Genomic DNA, 19,788 nt, shown 5'->3' on the forward strand with positions numbered 1-19,788 from the left:
TCGCGAAGAAGCATCCACCAGACAACTTTTTTCCCTTTTGCTGTTATGCATGTTTGTTTCATTACTATTTGTTTCTATTTGCAAGGTTTTAATTTTGTTTGTTGTTATGCATGTTTTTATCTTAATAATAGTTATTTTTTCTTACTGATTTTTCAACTTTGTTTTCGCTCCCTTTCTCCAAATTTCTTAGATTTGTTTCTATCTAATTACCTTGGACCCATTGATTGCAGAAAAATATTCATAGGGGGTTTAGCGAGAGAAACGACTATTGGTGAGTGTTTTCTATTTGTATTGTGTTGGTTTGTTTTCTTTCTGGGTTTACCAATGAGCATTCGTGTAATCAACTATTTTTTTAAATAATTTTGTGTGGTGCAATTCATTAAGCACTTAGAAATCGTGGAGAAGACACTTCAGGTTACCGTGCATTATTGTTTCAAAATGTTACATTTTTCCAAAAAATATTTCTCGGAGGCTTTTATTTTCAATTGTTAAAAATTAAGCCCATTGCAATGTGTCCACATGTTGATAGGTTTGGCATTTGGAGAGGAGGGAACCACATGTATATTGGTTTAAGGTGGAGTTTCTTCTGCAGTGGCAATACATGAAGGGAATTTCCTGGCTTTGGAAACTTCCATTACCTAGAAATCGAAAATGCAAGAGTATTTTAAGATTTACCGCATGAAACTTTAGGTATCAATGACATTGGTTACCACTCTCTTCTAATATATTGTCTTTAAAACACAGGACAAAGAAAATGTTTCCAGGCCTTGAAGGTTTTCCTAATCATACTGAAAATGCTACTGATGTACAGGATAGGATGGATAGGCTATCAAAATTACTTGACGGCATAAGTTTTGTGCACAATGAAGCAGTTTTTATAGGATATTTATTAATAACCATAATAATTGATGATCCAGTTTCATTGGAAACAAGATTGAATGTTGTTGTGAATCATTATGCGCTGTTTCAGGTTCCTATATCTATAAACTATAGACTGCTTGATGATCAAAGAGAGGGAGTGAGGTTTTGACATGGTTTTCTCAACAACGATCATGGAGGCATACTTGGAGATGACATGTGAGTTGCAAATTGTATTCGCCTTCTCTTTTTGGTCCTTCATGGCTTGCGACATCTTTCAATCTTCTGCAATTTATATTTATTTTGGGTACTCCCCTAAAGCATGCAGCAAGGGGCATGCATTTTAAGTTACATTCCTTTCCTTTAAATGCCATATCAAGCTACTCATAAATTGTTTTGCCATGTGCATTTTTGTTTTTTTGCCTTTGTTGATGCACTATCTGATTTTGTCTCTTTTCAGCATTTAATAATTAGGCTCTTTTTGTTCTCTTAGTCAAAAGTTGAGAAACAAAGTGAACAATTAGTTAACAAAGGAAAATAGGAATGTGATGCCTCATACATATGCATATCAGATTTTCTGCAACTTCAAAGGACATGACTTTTTTTGGGGTAAACAAGTTTGTGCATTCCATTGGTTCTCTTCTAAGGTTGAAAAGCCACAATTCATTCGTTCTCTTATGAGAATTTTCCTATTTATTGTAGAAAGAATAACCTAACATTGAGTCATGCCTAATTTAAGAGGAAAAAGTATATAATCTTATATTTAAGATTTTATATTAGAAAACCTTTTTTCTTTTGGTCCTTGAGATTCAACATTTTTACCCCTAAAGTTTCAATTTTTTTGCGACAAGCAAAAAAAAACTGCAAATAAATTCATGTATACTTGAGATTCAACATTTTTACCCTTAAATCTCATTTTTTTTAAAGCAAGAGTAGTGTTGTTTTCATGCATGCGTTCTTACATGCATGTTAGTTTTCATTTTGTTTGTGTTGGACGAGGTTTGGCTTCTCTTCCGGTGCTGTTTTCATGCATCCTTTCTTACATGCATGTTAGCTTATCGTTTTTCTCTGTTCATGGTACTTTTACTGTTCTATTTTTTAATGGTAGCTTTATTGTTGTATTTTCTTTTATCTTTGTTTAGTGGGGCAAAAAAAATGAAGTTTAGGACAAACACCTGTCTTCTTTGTACTCTTTCTTAATTTTTGTTATTTTTTGTTTTGATTAATTATTAATTATTATTATTACTATTATTATTATTATTATTTGTCTTTCTTCTCTGCGATTCCGCTTCTTTGCTATGGCTTTCTTCTGCATCATTTTTGTGTAACCCAACAATATTATTTTTATTGAATTAATGAGAAGATGTGGGGGTTCGATGTAATTTGGTTACGTGAAAAGTGTTGTTTACATGTTTTATTGCTGAGAATGGTTTAATTGTAGAGAGGGAGCAACCATACCTCGAGAAGGTTTAGAAGGGTGCAAGCGAAACACAGAGCAATGAACAATATCAATGATTATGCAGAATCCCTCTTTCAGGTTCATGATGCCTTTTCTCTATTATTATTATTATTATTATTATTATTATTATTATTATTTGTCTTTCTTCTGTGTGATTCCGCTTCTTTACTGTGGCTTTCTTCTGCATCATTTTTGTCTCGAACGTTTGTGGTGGAACACATTTTTTAGTAACAAGATTACTGATATTGGTTGTGATATGTGTAATGTTCTTGAAAAAATGATCATTTTTGTCTTTAGGGCTCGAGTTTTATGGATAAGTTTTGTGAATATGAATAACTTTTTACTATTTTGTGTGTTGCTATTAACTTTGAGAATGTATATTAATTTTGAATGATTAGTATATTTACATGGTACAAGGATAAACTGCTTGCTTCAATTTATTTATTATTTAGGGCCTTTTTCTTTTTTGAGAATGCTTCTATGTTTTGTCCACTTATACATTGTTTATTTTTTTATGAGTTTCCCTCTATGTTTCTATGATTCCATTGTGATGAGTGGGGAATTGTTGCAGATGTGCTCAGAAAATGGTGCGGGGCCAGAAAGATATGAACTTGATTTTGAGTTTTTGGGGAACAAAACAGGAGAGCCTTATTTGATTCAGACTAATGTATACAAGAATGGAACTCGTGGGCGTAAGATGAGGCACATGCTTTGGTTTGACCCCGCAGAGGACTACCACACCTATTCCATTAAGCAAGAATTAGAATGAGATCATGTTAAAGAGGCATTTGCTTAGTTGATTCTAACTAATTAACTGCTATATAATTTTAATTTTTGGAGTTATTTGCTGCTAGCCAGGGGACTTATTAGGGAATAATTGAACATGAACATGTCATTTGAACCTTATGATCAGAATTGAAATATCTTGATTATTTTCTCAATAGAAGCATGATCTGAAATGTGATTGTTATTTTAACTTTATGGTTGAAACACATTTTGCTAGTATCTTATACTACACCTTTGAATAGTTATTCAATAGCCCAAAAGGAATTACAAATCTGTTATGGCAATGAAATTAACACTAAAATTTGATTATACTACAAATTATATATAATCCTATAGCGCTGATAAAAAAACTATATAATCTTATAGCAGAATTATTTACTTTGCGGGGTTACTTCTCTTTATTTCTATCTTTAAACATGAGTAACCAACAAGTTGATTGGAAATGGATAAAAATGCAACTATTTTCAATCACGAGAGATGTAATCTGGATTCTATTATAGTTACTATTAAATCCAGAGCTTGGAATTGGACATCAACTTTCGGGAAATGACTAGAAATTTCTTTGTATTTGTGGCACTTGGATCCTACACATTACATCAAGTTTCTGTCATAAGATTATTCATAACTATACCTGAGGATACTCCACCCAAGGGGCCCAAACAAATTTACATATACACACAATATCATAAGGAGTAAAATCAGTAATTGCTTATGGTAATTGTTAACAGACTAAACATAACAAAAATAGACTTGATAAATCAGTAATTCCTGTTACATTAAAAGAATTGTGCATGTCTTCTTTATTTTATTTATATAATTAAATACACAATATCATTAGAATCCAAAAATATACGTATAAGAAAATATCATTATTTCTATTTTTGTTAATTTTATAATAAAAAATTAGGTGTGGGACCTATGCTTTGCACGATTTTTACAAAATTTAAAGTGAGAAAAGAAAAACAAAAGGAAAAAGTGGAAAAAAAAGGTGTTGTTGTGGGACAATTTATATATATATATATATATATTTGCCATTCTCTAAAAATTATTATTATTATTATTATGTGTTGTTGATTTAACTTTAGCAAGTGTGTTTATTTTTTATCTTATTAATTTTTCAACTTATTATATATCCTTTTTGATGTTTTATTTTTTAAATCACCTTTTTCTTTTTCAGTTAATTAATAATGTTTCTATTTTCATCTTGCTGATTGAATCCTGCATTTTTATTTACATAATATATTTCTGATTTTCTGTGTATTTTAATTATTTCTCTTTATATCTATGAGTGAAAACAAATTATATTCTGAATTTCTTATTTATTGTACTTAAAAATACTCTATCAACTTTAATGTTGAGATTCACACGGGAGACAAATCACGTCAATGAAAATTAAAAATTTTCCTTACTTTCTCTTTTTGTATTCAATTAATTATTTTATTTTATTATTATTATTATTATTATTATTATTATTATTATTATTATTATTATTATGTGTTGTTGATTTAACTTTAGCAAGTGTGTTTTCAACTTATTATATATCCTTTTTGATGTTTTATTTTTTAAATCAGACATATACAATAGTGAGTAATTATATAAAAAATTATCTATTTGACACTTTAAAAATTAATAATGAGTAATTTTAAATTTGTGGCACTTTAAAAATTATTTATTTTTGATATGAGATATATTTTCATTCCAGCATTTTAATAGATTTGTATTTAGAATTGTTTATTTGTATGTGTATAGTTTCTTTTTTAAATAACACTGATATTCGAGCACTATGAATTTATATATGAAATCCTCTTTTGACATATGTTTTCCCATTGTGAATTTATATATGAATTTATGAATTTTTGGTGCTCACAATTATGTATTTTCTAATCATGTTCATTAGGATATTTATTGGTTACAAGTTATGCATTTTCTGATCATGTTTATTGGGACATTTATTAGTTCCAACATTTTAATTATATTTTCTTTATTTCCTCTGAACAATCTTCTTTTTATCAACATTATAAATATATATCTATCTAATCTTCAATTATACTATTGCAATTTTACTAACCAAGCGACCCGTGCACGGGTTGCAGACTAGTTTATAATAATGTTGCACATTTTGTTTTTCTAGTGAATTTAAAGATATTTTATAAATAATTCGGTTCGGTTTCAGTCAGAACAATGATTTTGAGTTCAGAACAAAGAAATATTTTAGTTTAGTAGTCTTAAATGAGTCTAATTTAAATTTTAGAATATCATATACCAAACTAAAAAAATAGTTTGGTTTATTTGATTTCCGTGTTGAACTAAATCACAAACAAAGCTTGGTTTGCATGAAGTCTAAGCTTCAAATTCTGTTGTCAATAGAACAAACAATGCTGTTTGCTCACCTTTGGAATATTAAATTTAGCTAATCAAATGTTGATAGTTAAATTTAAATTTTTTACTTTAATTGATTCTTGTAATTTTTAATTCCCAAAAAATTTAAATTTGATTTTAAAATAAATATATATTATTTTTGAGTTATCACAAATTACATCATCAAACATTATTTAATAGACACGTTATTGCTTAATTGACGACAAAGATCTAAAATAAATTTTTTAAAATATCAATAAAATGAAAAATTTATTAAGGATCAAATATAAAAGTCAAATATATATGGGTGATAAAAAATATATTTAGTTAAAAAAAAGCTTAAAATAATTTGCAGGGTCTTGAACAATTTAAAAAATAATAATTAAGTTCTTAAATAATATTTTTAATTAGCTTATTAAATCTGTATTTATTTTTTAATTAGGTATATGTCGTTTGACAATAAAGACCAAATTAAAAAATAAATAGAAATTTAAGGATTTAATTGAAAAAAATATAAAAACTAAACTAAGAATTATCAAATATTTAAGAGTTGTAAATTAATTTAACTTTAAAAAACTTATATTACAATTTAAACTGTTTAAATAGATTTTTTAATAATTATTTTTAAATTTATGATTTTTTTTTTAATTTCAGTAAATCAAAATTAATCGCTAATTTTAAAACTATTGATATAATATAATATTTTTATTATATTTTTGTATTTTATAAAATCTATCTATGTTCTTAGCATGCAGAACTGATGAGTTGAATAATCAAAGGCAAAAAGAAGAAGCAAAACCAAAGGCAGTAGTGTGTTCACCGTGGAACTGTTCTTCTCTCTCATAACATGCCCTCTGCCCAGGATCCATTTTACGTTGTCAAGGCCGAGATTCAAGATTCTGTAACTTTCTTTTTCTTATTTTTTGCTCTCTCAATTTACCTGGGGTTCACTCTCAGCCTAATTCGGATAAGAACTTCCATTTTTCCTTGAATAATTTGTGCTGTATATTCGAGTGATTGAATGTTATTATTTTTATTTTTTGATTTAATGGTCTTATAGTTGTTTTGATTTCATTTTCTTCTATCTTAGGTTATTAATCTGATTAGACTTTTTCCTACGTAAATTTGTTAGTTTTGAAGGAAACCCAATTGCGATCTGTGGCTTTGTAGTGTATACACTGGCACGATTTCTTGTGGGCGTATATGTGATTGGAGCTGAGAGCACTGAAAAAAAAATTACTATGTGTGGATTTGGGATTTTGATTAAAATTTAAAGTCGGATCTGTAACTGAAACAGGATATTATGCTAAACAGAAATGTGAATTGATGAATTGTTATGGTGTTAGGATTTGTGTTTTGATGGGATCAGTATTCAGTTGTTTTTTTAAAGTGGGAATGTGTTTATTTGATTGTCTGATTATTTGTTAATTTCTTGAAGATTGATAAGCTGCAATCTACTTTTCACCAATGGGAAAGCAAGTCCGGTGCTGCGGAACAAGGACATCTTACAAAGGAGGTTCTTGCTGGATGCGAAAGCATAGAGTGGCAGGTAGATCTATTGCATGCATATAAAGAATCAATGACAGAATGGATGTTTTTTTGGGATTATTGCATGAGCTTTTTCATTCTTCGAACATTTTCTTGCCATAAGTTGCATGAATTCAGAATTATTAGACTTTAGACATGCTTTTAGGTGGCTTTTGGTGCACCAATATCTTGTTAATGAATATGCATGTACTTGGAAATGTTTCTAGATTTAATCTAATTATCATTTTTTGAATACTATAATCTTATAAGGTTAATATATTTGACTGTTAATGAATATTAAGTTTGTAAAAGTTTATTGTAATTAATTAATAAATTAATTTCATTTAAGTCTTCTTTTCCTTGGCCTTTATAAACAATAAATGCGGGAGAGAGAACAGATTGTATTGAGGTGGAGAGCATAATCCATGCCGGAGAGAACAAATTGTGTTCCAGAAACTTATTTTCAGAATGTATAAAAATATTAACTTCCAAAATTTAAATTCTGGAACTATGATTTTTTTTACTTAGTTCCAGAATTTAAATTCCGGTAGTCATTTTTTTAGTGTTCTGGAATTTAAATTCTAGAACAATGAAACTACACCTGCCAATAAAGGGAATTATTGGGGAAAATACAAAAAGATTAAGGGTATGAATAGAAAAAAAAGGGGTGCAAAAAGAAATCCCCTTAAATAGAGTTGGATGGGAAGATTTTGATTTTCACACATTTATGCTTGGTAAGGAGTGGAAAATGGATAAAAAGTCACGTTCAGCATTTTTTATGCTATACAAAAGTCCCATAATTGTGAGAGTGGAGCAAAAATGATTTTTCAACTATTTTTTTTTTTTTTTTTGTAGTACTAAGCTGGTTTAAAGGGATTTTTAATCCAAATTTTACCTGCTTTGTTTCAGCTCAGCAAAAATACTCTTAGTGACTTAGTCTATTATTCCTCATTAAAAAAACTGTTTTAAGTAAAAAAAACATGTTGTTTATGGTCTTTTCTTCTGCAACCTAACCTATATACAATTGCTGAAGTCTGATTTTTTGATAGAAAGGTGGATGAATTGGATAAGGCAATTGCTATAGCATCTAGAGATCCTTCTTGGTATGGGATAGATGAAGCTGAGGTCGAAAGCCGAAGGAGATGGACAAGTAACACTCGTTCTCAGGTATCCAAAAGTTTTAAGTAGGGAAGACAGTGATTTTTTTGAATCCAAACATACAGCTGCTGTTATTATCATTTCCTTATTAACATCATGTGTAAAAGATTCCTTTGTTGCATTATTAGGTTGGCACAATGAAGAAAGCAGTGGAATCTGGCAAGGGCTCAAGTACCACAAGCCATGCTAGTGTTAATGGGATGCGCCGAGAACTAATGAGGCTACCAAATTCTCATCAAACTGATAGCTCTAACCAGTATGCTGCCCGAGATAATGATGATTTCATACTATCAGAATCAGATAGACAAACACTTCTTATAAAGTACTTTCCCTCCTCTCCCTCTCTCTCTCATGCTTTTAGAGCTGGATTTTGCATGTCTTTTGTTCCACTATGGCAGAACACTATGTTTTTTAATTGACTTTCGCATATCTTTGTGAGATTATGCTCTAATCATAGCCATTTTTCTTCAATATTTGGTGGAAAAGAATATCTAGTTTGTTTGGTTGAGACCTCTTAAGTGGATTGAGTTATATTTGTCAGTCCTCCCACATGCTTTCTAAGACATGAGTGAATTGCTTTCTATTTGCATGAAACTTGTACAGAAGTATTTCTTTTTTTGGGCTACCCCTATAGAATAAACTGTGATGTTAAATTTAAGTGATTATTCTGTGTCTGTGTGATTGCATGCAAATTTTCTACTCTCATCAGTCATCATTGTGATTTTTCTTTTGTGAAGAAATTTTCTAATTATCATTTTTTATAACTAGAGTGATGTTTGGATCTACTCTTGGTATTTACTTAGACTAATTCATTACTGAAATGGTTGGTTTCTTTTTTCTTTCTTGTGGAACAAAAAAGAAAACAGAAACAAAGGAATAAAGGTTGATTTCTTTTTTCTTTCTTAACAAAGGCAAAATCATGAAATGCTCAAGAAATTAGAAAACCTTATTCCCATGGTTATCCTTTCTGGAAATACAATCTGCCTCTGGTTGCTATTTTTGTTTGATTTAATATTATATCTATTGTGGTGATAGGAGACAGGATGAGGAATTGGATGAGCTTAGTGAAAGTGTACGAAGAATCGGAGGTGTTGGACTTACAATACATGATGAACTCACTGCACAGGTAATGGTTTGAGAGGTTTTACCTCCATGATTCTTGCTATTTTGCTTCAAAACGTTGATGACTGGGTAGCACTTCGGTTTTTTATGTGTTTCCTTCAATTTTCTTGAATAACAGTATTTTTCATTTTCTGTTTTTTTATTTGCCTCTAACTTGATCAATTTTATTTGTCTGAAATTTGTGATTCTTACATTGTCAAAATCTTGATGCTTCAGGAAAAGATTCTAGATGAACTTGGTTCCGAGATGGACAGTACAACAAATCGTCTTGATTTTGTCCAAGTAAGTTTCTGCGTCTATTTTTCATTTCTCCTTCAAATCTTCTAGTTTGATTTTATCTTTAGAAAATTTTATTATTTGAAAGACAAAAAATTTACCTCTAGGATTGCTGTTATTGATTAATAATATTTAAAGGAAAAAATAGTGTAATGATTGTGATACTAAATCTTGAAGAGGTTAAATGTTGCTCTTATGTTATGCTTGCAGAAAAAAGTGGCGATGGTTATGAAAAAGGCTAGTGCAAAGGGTCAGATCATGATGATATTGGGTTTGTTGGCCCTGTTCATCTTCCTCTTTATCTTAGTATTCTTCACCTAGTCATTGAGATGGGACCAGTCTCTGTGCTGTTTGTACATGAAAAGAGATCTAATATTTTTTTGTTCAGATTCAAGAGTAATAATAGACATGCATTTAACTATTCAGTTAAATGGAAGCCTTTTTGTGTTAATGTTTCTGGATGGTGGTAGAAAGTTCTGATTGTGATGAAAATGGGAAGCAATGTATTTCAGATTTATAGTAGGATTTTGATTCTTGACACGTGAATGATGCTAGTGATATTCGTTGCTTGAACCATTTTCTGCTGCATGTATTGTCTATTTATTGTTTGTCATTGCACATTCACTTGATGGGGGACACAAGATAGTCTTGCAGTGGAATTAATTAAATAGATTTTAAAAGAGTAAAATATCAATTTGATTTCTGAAATCAGCATCATTTATCAAGTTGGTCCTGACATTACAAAAAGTAAATTTAGTCCTTAATATTATCTATTTGTCAATCGATATTTAATTTGGTTCTTAGTGTTCGTGTGTGTCAAATATCTATAACGAAGTTTTTTGGTGTGGTATGTTAAGTGCTAATGCGGTACTTACATAGTACTAATCTACATACCAAAATGTGGTGCTTTTGTTGGCAAAAACATAAATGCTTAATGACATGGTTTAACTTTGATAGTCGCCTACTGTAAATAGGGGTCGTTGACGATGTCATTTATCAAATGAACTTCATTTTCACCATTAGAAAATTCTTTTAAAATTCATCAATGTCTATTTGTTGCAGATTAAATGTTGCTATAGACAAGTACACATGATCTTTGAATTTGATAAAGATGGTGCCGCATGTGGCAAAGATATGAATTCTTAAACACTAAAATTAAGTTGTTTACATTTTTGTGTGGTGCTTCATATTGTGGCTCCGTAGTGGAGGAGGAAAGAAATAGAAAATAAATTGTGTGGATTATATACCTTCTACATTCAACTTTAATTTTAAGAAATTTTTTCTATTTTCATTCTTTCAATCAAAGATACAACATGAACTTATATCTAGTATACATCTTGGGTAGCAAGAATCCACTCATACAAAATTTAATGTAGTGGCGACAATTTACAATGATGATCAAAGTAGGTTATCCAATTATTAAGAAGAGTAAATTATATGGTTTTTTATTATGTGAAAAGGGAGAGAAAGAGACCAAGAATCATATTGGAAATAGTCGATGGTGATGTAATGTTAAATAATATATTTAAAAATTTAGTTTTTAATCAAATTGAATGGTGTGGCCTAATCCATGTAATTAACCTACTTGGGGGATAAAATAAATGTTCTTGTAAAAATTATGAAAATGACTTAAGAAGTTACAATGTGTTTGATTTTGTTTTTTTATGGTAAAAAATATAATTTGGGTCTTTAATTTTCTAGTGGGATATGAGGTATTTCCATAAATTTCGATCATTTTAGTCAGCTATAAAATTAATTTTCAATTCGAAGTTTAGATTAATCTCATATTCACACTTAAAAACTTCTCGCATCTTTTTCTAAAATGTATTCTATGGGAATTAAATTTAGATCCTTTTACACAAATTCAGCATGTACTGTTAATTGGGCTGCACCTATTAGGTTTGTTTGGTTTTGCTTTAAAAATGCATCTTATTCTAAGAAATTCCATCAAATATAAGTATTAAGGACAAATCTCATGTAATATAAAGATCTATTTAAAATGTTAACATTCTTTTAGTTTCATATCTAAATTGAACTTCAACATTATTTTTTAAAACTTGTCATTAACTAAACAATTTTATATCATGATTTAAATTATTCATCATAAATCCTAAACATAATTATGCATTTAAAGATATTTATTTATTATGAATTTTAATCACAACAAAACTTATATATTAAAAAATTATTTATTATAAATTTCAATTATATAAAATAAATTACAACAGTTAAATTAAAACTTTATATCAAAAATTACTAAATAAAATTCCAACATTAATTAAAACACTTTAAAGTTTAAAGTATCCCATTCAAATTTATATTAACCATCATTGAGTGTGGATCCAACGGTTGTGATTATCTTGCTTTTCAAATTTGTATGATTGGATTGGATGGTTTGAGAAATTGAGATGTTCAACTTCCACTTGAACTTGCCGCTTCTTCAAGTCGAAGGCAACAAACACATACACACACAACAACAGTCACCGAAACGACACCGTTTTGACCGATGGTGAAGGGGTTGCACGGGCAGAACCTCCCTGCCGACGTGGCGCAGGTGGTTGATCAGCTGGAGCGCCACTGCTTCGCTCCCGATGGATCTCTCATCTCCAGGCCTCTCTTCAACGATCTCCAGCTTGTCTCTTTCTCTCTCTCACACGCACCATTTTGATTCCAATGTGTTTGTGAAATTTTCCACCACAATTTTCAAATGGGTCCTCCGTTTTGTTTTAAAAATTTGAACTTTCTCTGACCCATTTTGGCAAATTCCCAAAAAATTGAATAAAAACGAGTTGGGTGTTGATTTCGTGTGTTGGTTTGCAGGCCAGAGAGGAAATGTGCAGGGAAAGACTGCGTTACCTGGAAGCCATGGTAAAGGCTTATATCTATACAATAATAAGTGTTTGTAGAAATAGAATTTTTTTTTATGTCGTGTGATATTTGGATTGAGAATTGTGATCTGGGAGTGAGTGTTTAGTTTTTGGTATTGCTGGAATGTGTTGGTTTAAGTTTTTTTTTTTTTTTTTTCTGGACAAATGTTAATTGTTAGTTTGTTAGTTTATGTTAGCAGGAGGGATCGAACTCAGCATCTTTCCCTCCTTCCCCTCCTTTTTAACCATCCAACCAACCTTATGTGTCCTATGTGTAGGTTAAGTTAGTGTAATTGTTTGCTTATAACAACAACAATGACAAAAAAAAATACTATGTCCTACTAGGTGAGGTTTGTTACATGGATCATATGCTATCATTTGGCTCAGTTAAAGACCAAAACTTCAGAAATATTGTTTACTATTATTTTTTTTTTATCTGTGAGAATCAAAGACAGTGTCTGGGGATTTACAATAACTCACTCGCCCTGTTTAACCAACTGAGTTAAACCCCCTTGACATATTGTTTACTACTATAAGATTCCTCTTAACAACTTCCTCTGCTGTCTTTCTTGGTCTCCCTCTTCCACTTTTCATAGGATTAAAAATCATGTGATCTATTCTCCTTACTGGTGTTTTGAGTGACTTTCTTTGTACTTAGTGATTTGTATTTCTCATATTGGGGTATGGTTGCAGGCTATATATTCTGAGGCTATTGCAATGGTGGAAGAGTATCAGCAAGCCATTTCTGTGTCCAACCTCGGTGGAATCAGAGATACTGGCAATCTTTATCCACAGCTTGGGTTGAGGACCTCTCCTCAGGTTTTGAATTATTATTACTGGAAAGTGGAAAGTTAGTTTGATTAATGAACAGATATGACTGAAAATTCTGTTGATTTTGGTCTTAGAAAATTTGAGTCTGCACATTATGTGCTCATATGCTTTTTTCTTTGGCACATTGGTCTACGCTGATTTATACAAAACTTACATGTATACATAATGTCAGGTTTATCAGACTTTAGAGCATCAAATGGTTGTTGCTGAAGCAGCTCAACGATTGAGGCTACCTCTTATCTCCAAAGACGGGGAAGTTCATGATGAAGACATTGAAAAGCTAAGTGTAGTGTCTCGAAGCTCCCTTGACAGTACTGTTAGTGGGGCTAATTCTTCTAACTATAACACTCCGAACAGCTCTGTTAGTGGGGCTAATTCTGCTCTTGCTGCTTCAGATCCAGTGGAACTCGGAGTTGGTGGTGTTCCCAATCGTTTTTTGGGAATTACTCCTTCTTATTTGTGGCAAACTCAGCATCAAAAAGCACCATTATCCGTGGTATACTATGTGTAACAACATATGAAAGTCGGCTTCTAAGAATGCTTTTTCTGTGGTGGATTTTTGTTATGTGATTAACTGTTATGTTTTTTAATTATTGACACATTAACAATATCTTTAGGATATGACTGAATATCGCTTGGCTGTTTCACGGGAGGTAGAGGCTCGCTTGAAAATGAAATGTGAAAAATTATCAGAAGCCTTTGTATTGGATGACAATGGTAAGTGTGAACTGCTTATTACTTATATAATATGGCATTGTGATGGAGAATTGTTGATTTTCTTTGGTTACCATTTCGATGTTATGCGCTAGCTGATTTCTCATTTCCTTTGTTTCTTGTTTCAGATTCTTCATCATCTGGAAGTCATAGTTCAAGTTCTCGGTTTCCAGAAAGGTTTATGTTCATTTGGGTAGCCTAATTCTTTTAAGTTTTTGGCAATATATTCACTTGTAAGTTATAACATAATAATCCTCGAGATTGTGTTTGTGTTGAAGTATGCAACCTAGACTTCTACATGAGAGGTTAAGGCCAAAAAGGCTAATACCCAGTTTCAATTTTTTGTCTCAACTCTCAGGAGATGAGGCATGTGAATTTTTGTACATATAGTAAACTACTAAAATTTAATGACCCTCAAAATCACGTCTATATTTTTTGTGAAAGTTCTTGGATGAGTCAGATCTGTATTTGTACAATTTTAGATCAATGTAATGATGAAAATGACAAATGTTACTGATATGACTAATAGGCTAAAAGTTTGCTTTTATTTTTGGTGATCTGAGTAACATGGGTCAAGGTTTATTTGATTTCTGGTTTCTTTAGATCCACAAGATGGAGGAAATTTTTACTTTCAAAAGTAATATCTTTTTATTTTGAATTCTAGGTGAGGTCCTATCTTATATTTTGCATTGCTTTTATCCTATGATAAAAAAAAAATTGCACTTGGAAATATATCTGTAGACTAAAGTTACTTACTTTTCATACTGTTACTTTACCAGGGTGAAATTGCTGATTGAGGAGATTGAAAGGGAAGAAACAGCACTGCGGGATGACCTTTATTCTGCAGATAGAAAGTTTGCTGAATATTACAATGTATTTGACAAGCATTTAGTACAATAACCATCTTTCTTATGGACACAGACATTTTCTGAAACTCCCACACTGATAGTGTGTTTGGATAACACAATTGATTTCAGCCCTACAAAATCATGATATCATGAAAAAGTAGAAGCAACTATTTGTTGCTTCACCACTAATTTATTTTTTCTCACCGTGAAGCTATTCCAATTTCCAAACGCTGAATCTGTGTGTTGTGTGTGTGTGTGTGTGTCTGTGAGAGAGAGAGAGTTTGCATGTGTGATGTATCATGCATTACAAGTTGTATTTCTGTTTTGGTAACATGTTCACATGGTGGCATGTAGATACTGAATGTCGTGATGTTTAAATAGGTCTTGGAGCAGATACTTGCAGTGCTTATTAAACTTGTCAAAGATTTGAAGTTGGAGCATCAACATAAATATGTCAGTATTTATTATTTAATAATTTCCACTATGTTGATAGCTAAGGACATACCTTCACTTAGCCCATGTATTTGTAGGATGAGACGCAGAAGACTTGGCTCTGTAAAAGGTGTGAGACCATGAGTGCGAAATTGAGGTTTGTTTCTTATCTGCTATATACTTTCATTGTGCTTCACTATAAATACACTGTAGAGGTTTTGAAATTTGAAATAATAAGAGATGAGATGATAAATTGAATAACTGAGAATAGAAAATCTCAAATGAACTTTGCTTTTCTTTTTTAATAGGTTGTGTTTTAAATTTCAAAATAGATGTTTTCTTGTACACATGTTGGATACAAAACATTGCTTCTACCTATGGGTTAAGATAATAGATAAAATTAAATTAAATTTTGTATTATATAACATCTAGACGATGTAAGACTGGCTTGAGCATAGTTTTGTTGTTGTGACACATTGTTAGCACCCAACCCCTACCTAGTTAGGAAGGTTTACAGCAGGAGACCTGAGGATTGGCCCTAGAAATCATGTAGGCAGCCACTGTTAGTTAGCCTTGTCAGCGGAGGGTAGGCCTTGTGATTTGATAGAGTAGTTATTTAGTTACGTTGTTATAAATAAAGGCGGAGGAGGTGGGGTGAGGCAATTAGTTGGTTAATGAGTGGTAGGGAGAGACCAGTTTCTAGAATCCCTGAGAGAGTGAGAGACAGTCTACATTCTACAATAGAATCATTGATCCAAATGGACCTTCGTTATATTTTATTGAGGACAAAGGGGGAAGTGCCAAAAGAATTGGGTGGTGTTGAGCCTAAACAGAGGGGGTTGAATCTGAAACTCAGGGCATAATTCTTGAAACTAATTTGTCCTAAATTAAGAAGGCAGGATTTATATTCTAAGTTTCTAACCCTAAGTTTCTTTTATTGTCAACTGTTTTCATTTATGATTTGCAACATTTTTGTACCTCCACCTTGAAGCAGACGGAAGCATGATTTGTTGTCCAAAACGGTAGTCAGATACTCAGATTATAAGTCTAGATATTAGCTGGTTTAACTCATACATAGTTACATGGCATTTATTTTCTGCTATATTCGCCACAACTTGTTAATTTTTCCAGGTTCTATTATAATTGTGATATTTTCCATTGCATGCCAGTGTTCTAGAACACGTTCTCTTGCTAGAAACTTACACTAAGGACTCTATACCTGCCCTTCATAAGATAAGGTATGAATGACAAAACCTTTGTAAGTCTGTAAGCACTTTCTTCTTTAGTGTTAATAAACCATTTTTCTGTTTTTAATTTTAGGAAATATCTTGTTGAGGCAACAGAAGAAGCTTCTATTGCATATAACAAAGCGGTACGTTCCTGTGTCCTCATGCATGTTTTAGTACTTAAGAAATTTAGTGGTCTTTGACTTTAGTTCTATGTTGTTTTTCTCCATGGTTTGAGTTCTTCACCAGAAAAAAAATGTTAATGTTATGAAACAAGAGGTAACTTTGTGAAATTAGCTGTTGGAAAACCACCTTAGTTGTGGTCACCCCAAGGTAAAGGGGTGTGCTAAAGTCCCACATTGTGGTGGGTAGCCGTGGGCAAAAGAGGAACATGTTGAAGTCTTACATTGACTAAAGATAGTACTGAGATAGAGTATATAAGTAGAGAACAATCCTCACCTTACAAGTCAGTTTTGTAGGATTGAGTTAGGCCAAAATCACTTTCTAACCCGGTATCAGAGCCTATTCTAGACCAATTGATTGGCCTCCTATGTTTCTCACGCTACAAGCGGATAGCCTTGAGCGTGAGGGAAAGTGTTGGAGCTGTGGGCAAAAGGGGGACATGTTGAAGTCCCACATTGACTAAAGATAGTGTCGAGATAGAGTATATAAGTAGGGACCAATCCTCACCTTACAAATCGATTTTATAGGGTTGAGTTAAGCTCAAACCCACTTTCTTACATTAGCTCAGATTCGGAATATGCCATCCCTTTTGAGAGCATTGTGTCATTTCTTATGCATTGAAGATAATGGATTGATGCATAGTCATTTTCTTTTCTAGTGTTCCCCCACCTCAATAGATATGGATGATCATAGAACTTTTAATGAACTCATAATAGCACATTTCTTCAAATTCATATCTTAAATATCTTATTGTTTTTTATTGACATATTCTCCAAGTCCCTACATTATTGTTACTGTTTTGATTGAATAATAAATATTTATCCAAATATACTCTTGATGGTTGTACTTGTGGAGAAATTTATCCAAATAGAGCTTAAATTTATGATTGTTCTCATTATGATGTCCTTTCCTCCATTACTTCAATCATTCATCATGTTTGTGTTAGTTATATTTTGACCCTTGTGCCAGGTTACCCGCTTGCGTGAGTACCAGGGTGTTGATCCTCACTTTGACAACATTGCAAGGCAGTACCATGACATTGTGCAGGTGACACCAGTTTTGCAAAAATATATTTACCTCTTTCGTACCAAATATTTTTATATAAAGATATCAACATCCGTTCTCAAATATTTCTATTCTGTTTGCCCTGAAACTTTCTTCATTTGGGATGACAAAAATGATGAAGGAATTTGAGGATATAAAAAATATACTAGTTTAATAAATGTGAAACTCTTTGAACTTCAAGGAAAAGGCACATATTTATCATTTCAATTTCCGACGTGTGTTTATCTTTTTCAAGTTTTATATGTTGATATTGTGCAGAAATTGGAGAACATGCAGTGGACAATCCACCAAGTTGAAATGGATTTGAAACGTTTGCCAGATAAACCCAACACATAGAAGTTTTATGCTTTGTCTCCTTATCTTGGTTTGAATTCTTTTTGTAAATGGTATTAAAGGCATCACCCTTCTCTTAACCTAACATTCATCATGTCCCTAATGACTGATAAAGACATGTAACCTTCAATCTGTGATCTTTTTTAAATATTTTGGACTACTTTGCATTACCATACCTGATAGAGGAGAAAAAGGAAACTTCAAAGTCAGCTATTTCTGCTAGTTTAAGATCTCAAATAGTATTGGGGTCTTTATTCTTTTGTATTTAATCAAAGTATTTTTGTATGCGTAGGTTCTAATACTCAATTTCTGAATGACGCAAATACGGTGGATGAATGTACAAGTAAACATGCACTAAGAGAATCACTTTATTTTCTTTGTGTGTGAGAGAGAGAAAACTGTAGAATGAAATATCTGTCGCTTCCTTATTCATCATCAGTTTAGAGCTGTTGAAGTTTGTTCGTAGTTGTTGCATGTTTGTTTGTTGTAGTTATAGTTTGTGTTTGTCACCTTTGTCCTTCATTATTGTGTAAAGTGGTTTAGGTGAAAGCTGATTTAAGATGAGAAAGTGAGAGGAGTTTAAAAAGAGAGGTGGAGGAAACTGTGAGAATATAATAGAAGATGAAGACAAATTGAAGGAAACAAAATGAATTATTGAATTTTGAAGATGGAAACTGCGCTTGATGCTTCAAATTTTAAAGTTAATTATTTAATAAATTACATGAGAAGCTTTTTGATTATTACCTTTGGCGATGTGTCATCGAAGATGCATGTTGTGTGGTGGGATGCCTACTTCATGATTGAGGAGTTTTAGAAAGTTAGATTGACTAACTTTAGTAAATGGTCAAAAGATATTCTTTTTTTTATATTTATATTAATAATTTTGAGAGAAAGAGCAAAATATTAATTGGCCATTTTTTAAAAAGGATTTTTAATTTCTATTAATTATATAATATTTATCTTATTCAATTAATTTAATTTGTGACTTAATACTATCTTACAAAGAAATGTCGATATGAGAACAAAATGAATTAGAATGTGTCCCACGCTAGTTGCCCTCCCCCTTTATATAGAAAAAAGGGTTTTAAAATTGGTCGGCGATTAAACTCTGAAGACAATGATTCAAGATTAAGTAGTTTAATTGTAATTGAAATAGTAATAATTTAATAAAATAATTAACTTTTAATGTAATATATTAAGAAATATTAAATAAATATATAATATTTATAAATTTATAATATTAACACAACCTTTTTAATAATTCATACCCGAAGTATTATTTAATCAATTAATAATGCAATTTTTTATGAGTTTATTTGTGATATATTTTTAGTATAAAATTTGTTTATATTGCATGTTCCTACTACTTTTTCAAATTATTCCTGAGATACATATAATTCAGCAAAATATGTAAGCAATTCATGTAAAACATCTTTTTAGTTTATCAAGGATTTTTTTTTTCATTTATCAAGGATTCTAATAATTGATATGTTTCTACAAATAATTGAAATTCAATTTCTTGATCTATATCCTCAATGTTTGGAAACTTAAAAAGCCATTCTGGTAAGCCCTGATCAACGAACCTACAAAACCCTTCCAATTGTATTTGATTCAATCCAGGTAGTGTAGATATTACTTCATCTCCATTCCCAAGTATTTTTAATTTTCTCGTGAATTTTATTAAAAAATATTCCACTAATTTATTGTCATTCTTCATCAAATCACATGAATTAATTTAGCAATAC

At 31.3% G+C, this 19,788-nt stretch overlaps 2 protein-coding genes and 1 long non-coding RNA gene across 4 annotated transcripts; all 3 read left to right on the top strand.

Annotated features, from left to right (window-relative positions):
* The first annotated feature begins 31 nt into the window (after positions 1-31).
* LOC102659848 (uncharacterized) lies at positions 32-3,244 on the top strand. Its single transcript, XR_001386044.3, has 5 exons — positions 32-271; positions 530-690; positions 971-1,077; positions 2,300-2,395; positions 2,889-3,244. It is a non-coding gene; the product is annotated as an uncharacterized lncRNA (long non-coding RNA).
* Positions 3,245-6,216: 2,972 nt separating this feature from the next.
* Positions 6,217-10,120, top strand: LOC100790368 (syntaxin-61). Its single transcript, XM_003551832.4, has 7 exons — positions 6,217-6,362; positions 6,900-7,010; positions 8,042-8,155; positions 8,275-8,468; positions 9,182-9,272; positions 9,485-9,550; positions 9,755-10,120. The coding sequence occupies exons 1-7, from the start codon at positions 6,309-6,311 to the stop codon at positions 9,863-9,865; spliced, it is 741 nt and encodes a 246-aa protein (XP_003551880.1). The 5' UTR covers positions 6,217-6,308; the 3' UTR covers positions 9,866-10,120.
* A 1,775-nt stretch (positions 10,121-11,895) lies between these two features.
* LOC100790889 (AUGMIN subunit 4) lies at positions 11,896-18,475 on the top strand. 2 transcript variants are annotated; one of them, XR_001386295.3, is made up of 14 exons: positions 11,933-12,179; positions 12,365-12,412; positions 13,105-13,230; positions 13,415-13,738; positions 13,860-13,959; positions 14,085-14,133; positions 14,736-14,829; positions 15,186-15,257; positions 15,335-15,393; positions 16,406-16,474; positions 16,557-16,608; positions 17,615-17,692; positions 17,969-18,096; positions 18,336-18,475. XR_001386295.3 is itself a non-coding variant. In XM_003551833.5 (13 exons), exons 1-13 carry the CDS (start codon positions 12,051-12,053, stop codon positions 18,044-18,046), a joined length of 1,278 nt encoding a protein of 425 aa, XP_003551881.1. In that variant the 5' UTR covers positions 11,896-12,050; the 3' UTR covers positions 18,047-18,475. The 2 variants fall into 2 exon arrangements, 1 of the variants encoding a protein (XP_003551881.1); XM_003551833.5 differs by having other exon boundaries at positions 11,896-12,179; positions 17,969-18,475.
* The last annotated feature ends 1,313 nt before the right edge of the window (positions 18,476-19,788 follow it).

This window comes from Glycine max, chromosome 18, assembly GCF_000004515.6.
Source record: "Glycine max cultivar Williams 82 chromosome 18, Glycine_max_v4.0, whole genome shotgun sequence".
NCBI lineage: Eukaryota > Viridiplantae > Streptophyta > Magnoliopsida > Fabales > Fabaceae > Glycine > Glycine max.

Excerpts from the sequence above, each read along its gene's own strand:
- LOC100790368 (XM_003551832.4), top strand. The coding sequence starts at position 6,309 with ATGCCCTCTGCCCAGGATCCATTTTACGTTGTCAAGGCCGAGATTCAA. Across the intron at positions 6,363-6,899 it reads AGGCCGAGATTCAAGATTCT|ATTGATAAGCTGCAATCTAC; the intron begins GTAACTTTCTTT and ends AATTTCTTGAAG. Across the intron at positions 9,551-9,754 it reads ATCGTCTTGATTTTGTCCAA|AAAAAAGTGGCGATGGTTAT; the intron begins GTAAGTTTCTGC and ends TTATGCTTGCAG.
- LOC100790889 (XM_003551833.5), top strand. The coding sequence starts at position 12,051 with ATGGTGAAGGGGTTGCACGGGCAGAACCTCCCTGCCGACGTGGCGCAG. Across the intron at positions 12,180-12,364 it reads TCTTCAACGATCTCCAGCTT|GCCAGAGAGGAAATGTGCAG; the intron begins GTCTCTTTCTCT and ends GTTGGTTTGCAG. Across the intron at positions 15,394-16,405 it reads ACCATGAGTGCGAAATTGAG|TGTTCTAGAACACGTTCTCT; the intron begins GTTTGTTTCTTA and ends ATTGCATGCCAG.